Source organism: Plectropomus leopardus, chromosome 15, assembly GCF_026936395.1.
Source record: "Plectropomus leopardus strain MGB_pleo_1.0 chromosome 15, ASM2693639v1, whole genome shotgun sequence".
NCBI lineage: Eukaryota > Metazoa > Chordata > Actinopteri > Perciformes > Serranidae > Plectropomus > Plectropomus leopardus.
The window spans coordinates 23,692,900-23,706,968 of record NC_142190.1 but is presented as its reverse complement, the minus strand read 5'-3'; the positions used below and the strand labels follow the sequence as shown (position 1 = coordinate 23,706,968).

The 14,069-nt window shown below is 37.8% G+C and overlaps 1 protein-coding gene across 2 annotated transcripts in view; it reads right to left on the bottom strand.

Annotated features, from left to right (window-relative positions):
* Positions 1 to 14,069, bottom strand: part of ppp3ca (protein phosphatase 3, catalytic subunit, alpha isozyme) — a 28,745-nt gene that overhangs the window by 7,666 nt on the left and 7,010 nt on the right. For both annotated transcript variants that reach the window (XM_042499821.2, XM_042499820.2), the window contains exons 2-8: positions 12,773 to 12,973; positions 7,227 to 7,351; positions 6,982 to 7,093; positions 6,247 to 6,392; positions 6,005 to 6,144; positions 334 to 411; positions 133 to 227 (exon numbers count right to left, since the gene is read on the bottom strand). In XM_042499821.2, coding sequence (XP_042355755.1) covers positions 133 to 227; positions 334 to 411; positions 6,005 to 6,144; positions 6,247 to 6,392; positions 6,982 to 7,093; positions 7,227 to 7,351; positions 12,773 to 12,973 — 897 coding nt within the window. The remainder of the gene's footprint in view (positions 1 to 132; positions 228 to 333; positions 412 to 6,004; positions 6,145 to 6,246; positions 6,393 to 6,981; positions 7,094 to 7,226; positions 7,352 to 12,772; positions 12,974 to 14,069) is intronic.

Sequence of the window (14,069 nt, the reverse complement as noted above, 5' to 3'; positions counted from 1 at the left end):
ATAACCCTAATCTTTAAGTAAAGATTTTGTTCTGATGAACTGTTCTCTGTTTTGTATTAAAGCGTTAAATGGACGACATGAGAGAACTACAAATGAAACTTAAACTGAATCAAAATGAAGAGACTTTCTGACCTTTGTTGTTGTAAACATCCAGGTAGTTTGGTGCAGAGAAGATGGTGATGAGGGATGGGAATCCAGTGGTCTGACTTTTACGGTACATCCGGTAGCTTCATGGTTGTCAGGAGGTAAAGAAAAAAGCATGAGCTTGTTCATATGTCTGTAAGAGTGGATTTTTTGTGTGTGCAAATATGTGTGTTTTTGGGGATAACATACCCTGCATCTTGTGCTTCATGTGCTCGAATAATTGATAATAGGTTATTGCTCTGTAGGAACTCACACACAGCTGGATAACTGGAAAAGAGTGCATAAAAATTGGGGTTATTAGAGACGTCACTGAAAACGCATTTAACAAACTGTAAAATAAGCGTATAACATGAAATCAACTATACTAAGCACACAATCTTACCATAACTTTTCCATCTATAGGTTTCTAATTTCACATACAGTTTCACTTACCAGAAAATGAACAAAGATGTATTACTCATGAATGCATTTATGGCAGCCTTGCTGAGAATGATGCAAGGGTGTGAAAAACCAATCCAGCAGCTACCTGTTGCAGTTAAAAACAAACTAACCCAGTATAAGCGGCAGTCAGAGCTTCCTGCCCCCAAGCTCTAACCTGACAGGAAATGCGCCTGAAAGAAAGGGAAGCCAATCTGGGCGCGATGCTTCACCCACACATGGCATAAACTATGTGCCATATCCATTGCACCTTTTTGCAATAAGACTTGCTTAAACAGTGTGACTATGTTGCCAAAGGACATTTTTTAGAGGAAAACATAACATTGTTTGCCCCACCTTTTCCTGTTGCCCCCCATAATAATAAGAAATTAAGTTATTATTTTAAGAAAGCTTCTCATTATTTTTAAATACATTATTTTTGATAAGGTTTCTCAATACAATAACACGATCCCATTTTTTTGTCTTCGCCACACTCTCGTAAATGGGTTTCTATAGAGTACAGATAGGTCAACTGTGAACAAAAGAATGATTAATGATCGTGAGTTCTTCACATCTAAAAATCCAACATATCCAGTCTCACTACACAAAGACTTGAAGCTACAAACTTCTGTTCCTAATTCTGACAATAAGACTGGGTCATGACTGATTTCATTAGTTAAAGATGGTGATATTGTTATCTCTCCACTGGCTGCATGCCGAAGTCGTCTTCAGTGGGTTTTTTTTTCTGGCCAGATGGACAATGAGCTGTCCCATGGACAGAGATGATAAAAACCACATGACTTCCTATCTGACACTTCAGACTAGAGTTACATCTGATGTGAAGCAGATTTGGGACCAGACTTTGTTTCAGAAGGAAAAAAACCAAAAACAAAAGATCACTCAGAAAACATTGGACCTGTGTCACACAGGACAGACTTGTAATCAGAAGGGGACACTTCCAGCTGCAGTGTGAACGTAGCTTTCCACTAAATAGATCTCACCATAGCTGTTATGTAATACCTAGAAGGTTGTGTTATGTCATTCGGAGACTGTATCATCCCTTCAAACTGTGTCTCCTGGGTTAGAAAAAAAAGATAACAGTTTGATTAGCTCCTTTGAAATTTTAATGCCCCCAATTCAACAGCACCTCAATCTGTCTTAGCTTTGAAAAGTCCTATGTGATTCCTTTATTTCTTCCAGCTGCTGTGCTCCAGACATTTCTGACAAGAAAAATATTCTTAGATCCGTCAGTCGTAAGTAACAACCTGGTTTCAAATGAAAGACTCGATTGGTATCGAATATAACTACGTGTCTAAGAAATGTATTCTTTATTGACTTTGATAATTGCTAATGAAGTCAAATAAACAATGCATAATATATGTTCACGTAAGGCTGCACATGTTTTTAAAAAATAGATTGTTATAAAGACAACACTCACAGCTATTCTGTGTGAAAGCTAAAAGCACGAAATGTAAAATTTAAATCAGACGCATCACTGACTTCACAACAAACACAAAATATTATAACCTTTTTGCACACCAGTGTTCAGTTAAATTAGTGCAGCTGGGACATATTTCAATTTTTCATTGCAGTAGTTTTTGTCTTTTATAAGTTTCTGCATGCGCATTTAGAGATGTGAAAACTTCTTATAATTTCAATCTTCTAATTACTGTTTGTAATGTTTGAATTTAATGCATTTTCAAACTCCACACTGTGCAATCCACTTTCGAAGACTGACAGAGGGAAAAACTGAGATACACCAAGTATTAGTACACGGCTGCAAATATATTTCTTGTTATCAATTAATCTGCCAATTATTTTTCTGATTCATCCGTTCTACTTATAGCTGATAAAAAGTCAGAAAATACTGAGACAAGGTGACGTCTTACGATTGCTTCCTTCGTCCGACCGACAGTTAGATATTCAATTTACACTGATAAACCAGAAAAGCAGCAAATGTGAGAGGCTGCAAGCCATTTTTTCTTCACAAGTGATCAAAGATGTTTAATCAGGATGGTTGATTACTTCTCTGACCACCAGCTGATGATAAAGTAATTGCTTCCTCCACAAACCGCTTATATGTTTTCCAGGCCTATAGTAACATACAGTACATCCGCCCTCAGCAACAATCCTCTCTTCTGGCACTTTCCTGCAGTCACTGCCATCCATGCACCCATCAAACTTTCAGAAGCGTTTAAAATATTTAAGTGCTCAAAGGTTTGTGCCGGAAGAAAAACAAGGAGACTGCTGTGCCCTGAGCACCTGGCGAAACTGTGCCATCCTCGTATATCTAGGTCACATGGCTAACATTCCCTTGGTGGCCAATATATAAATCACAGGAAAAGCTGCATTACACACTAACATGGATGTGCTGTAACTCTTTCCACTATGGCCGACAGTACACCCTAACACAACTGTAAAATGTTATGTAAGTGCTCCTATTAAAAACACATCTACAATTCATTGCTAACTTAAAAACAAGAGCAATTTTTGGCATTAAAGATAATATTTGTCATATCTGCAAAGCAGTATTTTTTCATCTCATGTGTACAGCACTGGCACAAATGTCACGTAATAACATCAAAATAAAAATCCCAACGTACACTGTGTTCTAATTTATCCCCTGTCCGCTCCAACGGTATCTATTGATTACTGCGAGGGAACACAGCACACACACATTGCTCGCCTGCGGCTCACATTCCTTCTCTCCCCTTTGTGAAAACACACAATTATGTGTCGGTGAGCCTGTGAGTGAGAGAGAGCAAGAGCGAGAAATCTGACAAGTGAGTATGAGTGAAGGAGACAGAGAGAGATGGAAGTGCCGTGTCGTGAGTGTGAAAGTGAGAGGTTTTTTTTCTTTCACTTAAGAAAATCCATCTGTCGGACCGATGGTCATCACGTTAATGCCCCCCTAATATATAACCATATAACTATGACCATATTCAACTGGACAGAATCACATTTTTAATTACATTTAAATGCACCCGAAATTCAATGAGTTGGTGCTCTAACATTGTTAAGATATAGTTCCGAAAAGGTTGCAAGATGTAAGAGCACTTAACATGTAGCGTAGCCAGTATTACATGACAATAGACTTAATATACATCCTGATGCTTTAAAGCATTACATCAAACATCACATTATCAAAATCGATAAGACTGCGGTGATGCCTCTAGAAATAAGATGCATGATATTATAAAAGCTGTATTCAAGCCTCTTTAACCTCCTCCACACCATAGACCTATTTTTGTCTCTTTGAGGGGGGAGAGGGGAATTTTAGGGGGAGATATCAAATCTACAGTATATGCCACCACCTGAGATTAAGATTATTGATTATTAAGATTAATGTGCATCATGTGTCAAGTTTTCCTTGTCATAAATCTGTAATAAACATTTCATTTTTGTTTGGCATCCATTCAAACTTTAAGAGTTTTAAGTGTTTAGGGGCTTAGAACATTATGATGGACATGTGTAAATATATAAGAAACATATACAAACTCTGTAAGCACAGGATTTTCTGCAATAAGCTAAATCTACAAACTTTTTCCTCAGCTCTGAGGAGCAAGGAATTAAATGCTCAGTATTGATTTTACTGAGCACATGTACACAGGGACCTAAAAAATGCTGCCCAATGCATCACTGTGTTGATGCTACATAGTTTGAAGTCAAACAACTGCACTATATCGATTGCATTTTAATGTGCCCCCTTTTCCCCCTCGACCTGCTTATACATATTTCAGATGGAGATTTTCCTGCATTTCCAAAAAATCCCTAAGGAGAGTGTGGTTCTCTGCACTGCATACATACTGTATAGTTGGCAAGAATCATAATGATGGAGAGGTAAGTTTGAGAGTGAAGGCAGAACAAAGCCACGGGGAGATAGATGACTATTATAGCAGCATCCTCCACACATCTACAGAATAATCCTCACTGAGCTCCTCTCACTGTGGATAGATGCTTTCTTAATGGTGACCAGTTAACAGCGGTGAAAGGGACCCCATTTCATTTTTCCATCTCAGATATGGGTAAACTCAGAGTGACGAGCTGATACTGCCCGTGCGGAAATGTGTCGTGAGACAGAAGCTTCTGCACTTAACACTTCAGTGGAGCTATTTCATCTGATATCATTTGAAAGCAGTGTCACCTTTTGACACCGAAATGAGAATTACACGGGTTATAATGTGAATCTGAACCGCAATTATTCAGCACACAATGTCCAGACTGTCATTTCATTTTCAGGGGAGGAATAAATCTTCAAGACTTAACTTTTTTTTATGATTCGAGCAGAACCGCAGTTCCCACACAGGGGGGGTGGGGGGTGGGGGTCTGTACTGTTCTGAACGTTCATTAAGAAAACTCTCACCACCACAACTGCCACCTCTTCTCCTCACCACCACCTACCTCCATAGCCTCCCTTCCATCTCACAATTAGGACAGTCCTCACTCCCCCTTCTTCTGCATGCTCTGTCACTGGAGGTTGAACAGTTGTATAACAAACCAAATTTGCCTCCCTATTATGTTTCATATTTTACTCCTCTCTCCCTCTATTTTTATTTGACTCCAGGTTCACCCAGCTAATACTTTGTCTGTAACAATCTGTTCTGTAAGTCAAAAAGACAAACTCCTCTTAGAGGCAGTTATTTGAGAACCACAAGGCAATATGACCCATTTACTTATAGACACATGCTATCTATAGGCTTTAACAATATATTTACATTCAGTCTCCTTTCATGTTATCCCCATCGTGGGCCACTAAGTGTGTCTATTGTTTGTTACCTTCTTTTTTTGGCTTTTGCTCAGGTAGCAATAAATGTTTGATCTCTATTAATAATTTACAATCTTATCATCTATTTTTGATATGAGTTTCATCTGTGTAACAGCCAAATTGCACCCCGTACTCCAGCATTTCTTGAAAGATTAAATTTCGATTTCAACACTGATAATTTAGGGTGTTGACCTTTTCTTGCATAACTCTTCCTTTATCCCATCTTCTTCTTTCTCTTAAATATGCAGCCTAATGAAGCAAAAAAGGTTTGAAGAAGACACCAGATAGTTCATGATCAACCAACATGGGGATAATTCGATTTTCTTTTAGCTCACCTAGGTAGGATTTATTGTTGGCAGATGCACAGACTGAGATGCAACCTTTCATTCCTTTGAAACTAAAGTGTAATTAGGGACCTTGAACGAGCCATGTGGGTCAAGCTAATGAGATCAGTGCTGCACATGACAAGCACTTGATGTAGACTCGGGTTTCTTAGCACTGCAAGATGGTTATAACACAAAGTTTTAGACTTTTGGATGCATAAAAGTAACACTGAAATGTGTCATTCAGTCAATTTGGATTCTAAAGCCATGCAGTTATTTTCTCAAAGTGTGGACAACAACAGTGTTAAGAATCCGAAGGGATTGAAGCTGCGACAGAGAAGAAGAAACAGCTCACCTGTAGAAGTAGGAGCACCCGCGCACTGTGTTGTGGCTGAAATATTCTTGGGTTTTCTCATTGCCAAAATCCTCCAGAGGATCAGACCACAGCAGGTCACACATGGGCCCAAAAGCAGGTGGCTCCTTGAACCGATCCAACTTAACAAAAAGAAGCAGAACTGCAGGTTTTAGAAACTTTTTTTTTTCAAATTAGACCAGGGTACAGTCAGACTTGGTGGTGCTGAGGCAGTGAGTTCTTACTTTTTTAATGTCATCTAAGGTGTGTATTTCAGGTGAGAGGCCACCATGGACACACAGAAACTGTTGGTTCATGAGTGCAGCCAGAGGGAGGCAGTCGAATGCATCCATACATGAGTCGTACACCTGCTCTGAGTACTTGATTTTACCTGATAGAAGAGAGACGTGATAAACTGCATGAGTACTGTTAGATGTAACATCATATTTACTGAAGCAGTTTTAGCTCCCGTAAAAAGTGATGGCATGTTCTTTGTTTGCTCTTGTGAGCGGCTTTGATATTGAACAACAAAAAAATGACAAAACTAGTACGTTAAGATACTTGCAGGCAGAAAATAGCTGATGGATCTTTTTTAATGTAAAGGAGTAATATGCATATATAGAAAATAAAAAATAGTCGTTTGAACAGTATGCACACAGCATGTACCACAATAACAATGCATATGTATAAAAAAGTTTCAAATAATTGAATATTAAAACAAAAATGTACAAAATATTACATGTATGTACACAAACTATAAATGCATGTGTTTTGCTATCTGCTCTGGGTTTTCAAATGTTCACAGGCAATTCCATTTTCCCCCTTTTTTTTGGTGCTGTCATACAGAATAAACTTGACAGTCCCAACAGACAGGTGCATTACTTGTAATCTCTACCCAGAGTGCTCCAGGCTGCATGTGACATTAGCAAGACATGGAGAGAAACATGAAAAATATATAAGAAATACTCAGAGGTACTCACATTCTTGTTTGAAGGTGAAATATTCTGTCAAATGTCTACATTCATGATTTCCACGAAGTAAAAATAGTGTCTTTGGATAGAGGATTTTCAGCGACCAGAGGTATAAAACACACTGTTTAAAACAAATGCAGAAACAACATGTTAGTGCATGCAAAACACTGCAAAAATCTGCATGCTATGGTAAATAGATGAAGCTTTCTGCAGTGTGTTTCCCCCATGACGGAACAATATTCTGATGGTTTTACCTCAATACTGAAGTAGCCGCGGTCCACGTAGTCCCCGAGGAACAGGTACCGTGTTGTGGCTGGTGATCCTCCCACTTCAAACAGCTTCATAAGATCAAAGAATTGCCCATGGATGTCACCACAGACTGGAAAAAAACCACCAAAGGACAGCAAACATTACGCAATCAAAGAATGTGATTGAAAATCTTGATCTGTGCTTTTGTGTTTTGCTTGTGTGTGACAGACAGAAGAAAAAGGAATCCAAATGTTCAGCACAGGTCTTAGTGGTCACAGTGTCTTATTTTAGCACATTCATTCAATAAAACAGTTATCGTAACCTTGCTAAGGGTTGATAAAACTTCCCAAACCCAATCACAAATAATTGGATACAATTGTAAAGGTATTGTCATTAAGCTAAAAATCAAGAATGTTTTTCTTCCAAGAAAAGAATCATGTGGAACGCCTGCATCTGTACGGAGAGCCGGAGATCCACTTCTCTTTTCTATTGGTTAGAGGGTTCAAAGTCAGAAAACGAGAGACAGAGGAGAATATTCTGGCAGGATCTCATGGCAGTACAAAGTGGTGCACTTTCTATCGGAGATCTTTTTCTACTCACAGGTTAGCTTTATAAATAGACGGGCAGGCAGTGCAACTACATGAGATGCTACAGTTTGTGTTCATATCTGTATCTTAATAATTCATGTTTCATAAAAGTGATAAATTGTTTGTTCTACTGATTGCTGTTGCATCAGTTTTAATCAATTTAGAGTGCTGCCAATAACAATAAAGTGCAAAGTACAATAAATTATAGATGTTATGTAACAATAAAAGCCACCATAAATAACAATAGCTATGTGATACACAGAAAAAAAACAGGGCATATTGTGTGCTACCTAAAAAATGTGTTACAGATATTTGGATGCCAACATTTCTCTCTGGATTAATTTTTTGCAACAAGCTAACCTTCATACAGCATCTCTGCACCAACACGCTGACGACGACTCTTGAGTGGAGGACACAGAGAGGCTGTCCAGAGACGTCATGGCTAACATCAATGACAAAATTACTTTTAAAAAGCTAAAAAAGAAAAATCAAGATCTACACTGATTGTATGCACTAATTGTATGTACAGTACCAGTGTATTTTGCTTTTTGTTATTTCAGATCATCAAATTCTTTCATGAATTTATCTGTTTAGTCCAGAATTTATATTTTTCTTTATGACTTTATGAGTTTTCTTTCATATATTTATATATATATATATATTTATATTTATATATATATATATATATATATATATATGTGTGTGTGTGTGTATATATATATATATATATATATATATACACACACACACACATATATATATATATATATTAATATAGGTATTAGTCTACCATTCAGATTATTTTATATCTTAAGTTGTCTGTACTTTTATTTTATGTTTTTAATGTATTTTAATGTGTCTGCAAAAGATATTTAGTTCACTGTAATAGAGCAGTAAAGAAAAGAAAAATAATTTAGAGTTTTATTTCTTTAAAAAATTACTCAAACCAATTAATCGATTATAAATTTATTAGTTGACGATTAATTTAATGGTTGAAAACCTAAAGAGCAATTTATTAATCATTGCAGCTCTCAATTATTATCAAATTTTAAAGGTCCCATAAAATGCCATTTCTATTTTATTATTAACAGGTACAGTTACAGCAATAATATGCTCAATCTACAGCAATGTCTCTACATATACATATAGCTGCAGAAAGAATATGTATTTAATCTACAAATATAGCCACACACTGCCAGTATAAAAACACCTTAGACGGTATATAATGGTATAAATTTCTCCTGTCTTTAGGTTGTCCTCACATTGAGATACTTTTTATGTCTTTGGATGAAAGGTCCCTGTCCTCCACAGAAATGAGAAGCTCTCACCTCAAAGAGGTAGAAAAAGCTCAAGCCCCCAGGGAAGATGCATACTTTTTTTTTCTCGCAGAGAACACTATGGCTCTGGAGTGCAAACCTACATCTCATTTCCTCACTGCCTTCAATTTTTCATTATCATCTTCCTCTGTCTCCTTCTCTCCTACTCATCCTCCATCTCCTCTCTCTTTTCAGTCTCCCCTATCAGTTCCACAGTGGCCTTCGCCCACTCAAAGCTTAGAGCAATGTGAGTGGGAGACTGCTTGTGTGACTAAAGCAATCAAACACACACATGCGCACATACAGTACGTACGTACACGCACACACGCAAACACCCGCGGAACACATCCATGAAAGTAAAGATTCACAAGTGCAGAAACGCCTCATAATATATGACTACACACACACACACACACACACACACACACACACACACACACACACACAGCTGCAGATACATTCAAACACAACTCAAGCTCGCAAAGACATAAACAGGCCTCCACACTCACAAAATGCCCGTACATAATACCCATCATCCATATTTCATGCTTAATACATAAAGCCTCCATTTCCCTGATGTCAGTCAAGATGAGGAGCCTGAGACTTCTCTTCAAGTCAATGTTCATTTCATCATTTGTCACCTTTGTTTCAAGTCAACACCGCACTCGCTTTCATGTTAGGGCTGCACGATATGAGAATTTTATGTAGTTAAATATTGCGATAAAGATATTACTTGTAGATAGTACACACTGTCTCACCTGTATCCAAAATATTACCAGACGGCTGATGGGCTACTTCTCTACTTCTTCTTCTAGTCTGAGAAGCACTTTCAAATGGAAACTGAGCAACTGGTGAGCTATATGAGCGGAGCGGAGTGACATCTAAGTTGTGCGTTAAAAAGACCTAAATAAAATTGTTTAAAATTGGCAAACTTTTGATTTCAGACAAACAATAACAATTATTAAATTGGGGAATATGTGATAAATTAATAAGTCAGTCTTTGTAACAAAAAGAGTTTACAGATTTGATACCCATACCTAGGCCTGATTATGGCATAATTTATATTATATTATCATTCTGATTATGATTATGATTATTATTACTAGTTACTTATTAGTATAGTTTTCTAAAATCATACATTTATTAATGCACTCATCAATTACGTGTGTGTGTGTGTATATATATATATATATACACACACACACACAGTTCAAGTTTAAAAAATTGTTTTAGATGCAATTACAACACTACATCTCTTGAATACTATCTCTTGTTTGCAAAGTTGAAAACACAGGAAAAAATAGTTTGTGTCTAGTTTTAGGACACACTTTTCGATTGATCAGAAGGAGACATTTGAAGATGCTGTGGCCTTTTAGCAACTTAACATTTTTCTTCTTCTTTACCTTTAATCTTGATGTCGCTGTCTTAATGTTGCTTGTTCCCTAAAATAATGATGTTTAATGATGTTTTTGCAATATATGACAAGATGATGATCAAAGTACCTGAAAGTAACTGTTTTCTGCTCTAAGAATTTACGTTCATATTGATTTATTTCATCTGCGTTTCATCTTCGCCTGCACTCCAGTCAGATACATCGCTTAGTTTTGTACAGTACAAACAGTAGTACTGTCAGTCATCCTCTCACTACCTTTTAGGTCTCATGCATGTTTCTCCACTATCATTCTCTACACATAACCAAACCAAAGTAAACACATGCATCATTAAACTGTTGAAATATGGTCCAGGAATTCATCTCCCCCTCAGTATAAACTGTATTTCGTCCTGACGTTCCTCTACCTTTTTTATTGTTAAGTTGTGCAGTAGGACATAATCATTTATGGCCTAATATCTGCATGACTAAAGATGTCAGCTTCACCTGCAGTTGGTGCTTATTAGCATATGTTAGCATGCAGACAAGTTAAGTTGCTTTGGTAAACATTACAGACAAGCATGTGGGCATGTTAGTATTTGGCTTAAGTACAGCCTCACAGAGCCACGAGCATGGCTGTTGACTCACTTGTACTATCATCAATCATACGAGGGTTAAAGGTCACATTGTGACATCATAAGGTCAGCTTAAAATAAAGCAAAGACAACTGAACTAAAAGCAAAGCTTTGGGGCAATAGGGTCCACGACAAGCCAACAAACCCACTGTCTAACTAACCTGTTAGCAAACATTACCTTCTTACACATCCAGCAGATACAGTGTTAGCATTCATTTGGAGGCATGTTTCTGAATATCTAATATACTGATGTCTAATATTCACTACGGAGGGGAAAAAGGGACCATGCAAACTGCTGCTACTAACTTTTTTTTGGTTGTAAACATTTGGGCCAAGAGGCTACTGAAAGACAGCAGTTTAGTAAAGAGGTCACTCTTCTTGACAGTGCTCTGGGTTATGATTGGATTGTCTTCCAGGGCTGTTGTAACTTCTGTAACAAAAGAACAAGTCTCAATATTTTCTCACCAACAAATCTACCCTCCACCCAATGCATCTGCCCTTCTCTGGTTCTGTTCTGGCTGGGGGCCTTTGCTGCACGTCTTAACCACTTATTTCCTGCCTGTTTTATCTATCAACTTTCCAAAAATGCAAAAAAAAAGAAGACAGTAAAACACATGTCACCCATCCACAGACCTGCCTCTTTATCTTCACTGATATAAATGAGGTGGAGCAAATATCTACCTCTTATTACAGTTCAGCAGTAGCACATTCTATAGCCTCAAAAATGTCCAGTGAGTTGATTTGACGCCTCTTCAAATTTCTGGCCCGGATATAGAAGATTTATCACAGGGCTCTCATTAATAAGGAGTGAAATATGCTTTCTTAAGATGTGTCACGGTTGGTTACATTTTTTAGAGCTAATAGGTTGCAGTTTTGAGATTTACCATCTCTTATTCAAGCCACATGTCATAAAAGATGAAAGGTGAATGCATTTCATTTGAACGCTAAATCATTATAATCTCCAAGTGTGACGTCCTGCAGCTGTCCCAAAGGAGGGGACAGTGGGGCCATGGTCACCCTGACACAATAGCCCATCCAAAATGGCAAAAATAATTGGCGACCACTGTTATTGTCTTTAAGAGGTTGTGCACACTCATGTTTTAAGCTACTGTGAAGGTAGTTGTATTCTGTGAAATGAGACAACCTAGAGCACCCACTGGTACCAGCCATGTCAGCACAGCTTTATGGGACGGCAGTTTCAAAGGGGTCGCTTGAACTCTCACCTCAAGATTTCTGAATGAAAATTGGTTGTATGGGTACCCACAAGTCTTCCCTAAACTTGAGAAGGCTTGTTCCCAGTAAATGTTTAATTTCTTACAATCATTGCACTCCAATGCAACAACACTAAATTAACACTAAAATGTTAATTGTACCTGTATTCTATGTCTATGCACATCAGATAATTAGTTAAATGAACTGTGAAATCAGAAACCAAAGTAAAGCTTATATCGGTATACAATTCCTTAGCTCCACATATCGAAAACGTTTTCAACTGGCCTACATACGAAAATGGCATAATAAAATTCCTGACATTCAGTTTTCACGTTTTGTTTACTGGCGTGCCACCCAAAGATTTATGGTGGCCCAATCTGCCCACCCTTACAAAAAAATATCTAGGGGTGCCACTGCTAACAGGTGTAATACCTGTGACTGGTGCCTCGATGTCCAGTATAGTTTTCTCCTGACGCAGGATGGCTGCTCCCTCGCTGACGATTTTAAGCGCCACAGCTTCCTCTACGCGGCCCTCCTTGGTGAGGTGGGCCTTCAGGAGATCCACGCGAGGTTTCCCTTCGCAGTCAAACACTTCCTTCATTGTAAGGCGGTGGCTCAGGGGAAAGGGGACAGCTGAGGACAGAGCACAGGCATATGGTGACATTTAAACAGAGCGGGCGTCACAGTAACTATGGCTACTGTTAATGCCATCAAAAATACAATTCTTGTAATATACATACATATATTTTTTTGCACTCTTGTCAAATAATAATGAGAAACACTACACAGAAAGGATACAAACAACATACCATCAAGGAAGTCGTGCAGAAATTCTATTTGAGCAAACACATGTTTTGCCTCCAGGCGTTAATGTGCTGCTGCTACATCCATCTTTGTTGACTTACAGTATGCACATACAAATCATTATCATAAAATGGCTTTGCTTCATATGCATAAAGTACAGGAAGCAATTTGCAAATTTAAATTAAAGAGGGATACTTTAAATTATTTAGAAATATATGCCAAACACCATTGTTCTTCACAAATGTTTCTATCAACACCCCCCCTCCCCCCAAAATAGTGGGTCAGAGATGTAAATCAATCTACAGTTTTTTGTACAGTGTGCTTAAAATGCTATATATTATTATATTATTTTGTTTATAATGTCTATTTGTAAAGCAAACTATTAAATGCAACAGACTGTATGCCTTACTGAAAATATATGTTTAGATTGTTTATAAACAGCAGCTAAATTGGTAACTGGAATAGAATGACACACAAAAAACTGTCAGTTAATAACAGTTATTCCAGTAGAGACGTGTGGTTTCTTGCTTCTGAGCGCTGGATAAAACTCAGCTAACATCTAAGCACTCTGTTCAGCCAGCACTCTCCCCGGATTGCTAAAGCCTGTGGCCATTAAAATGCACCAGTCACCTACCCAACAGACTGCCTGTGAAAGTGTGAAATCCAACCACAGATCATTACTTCAGTGGCAGCAAAGGTTATTTATTAGATGTGGTGCTGATCCCCGTGTGCTGCGGTTACAAGCTTTCAGGGCCCATTTATCAACGTTAATCTACAGATCAGCTGGTTTAACACAGAAAAACTCTGTCATCGTGCCAGAGATGTAAATAATTAATGCAAAAAGAAAATAAGTTAGATGAAATCCACTTGCGAAATTCATAAGAATAGCTAGACACAAACACACACTCACAGTCATGTTGAACTG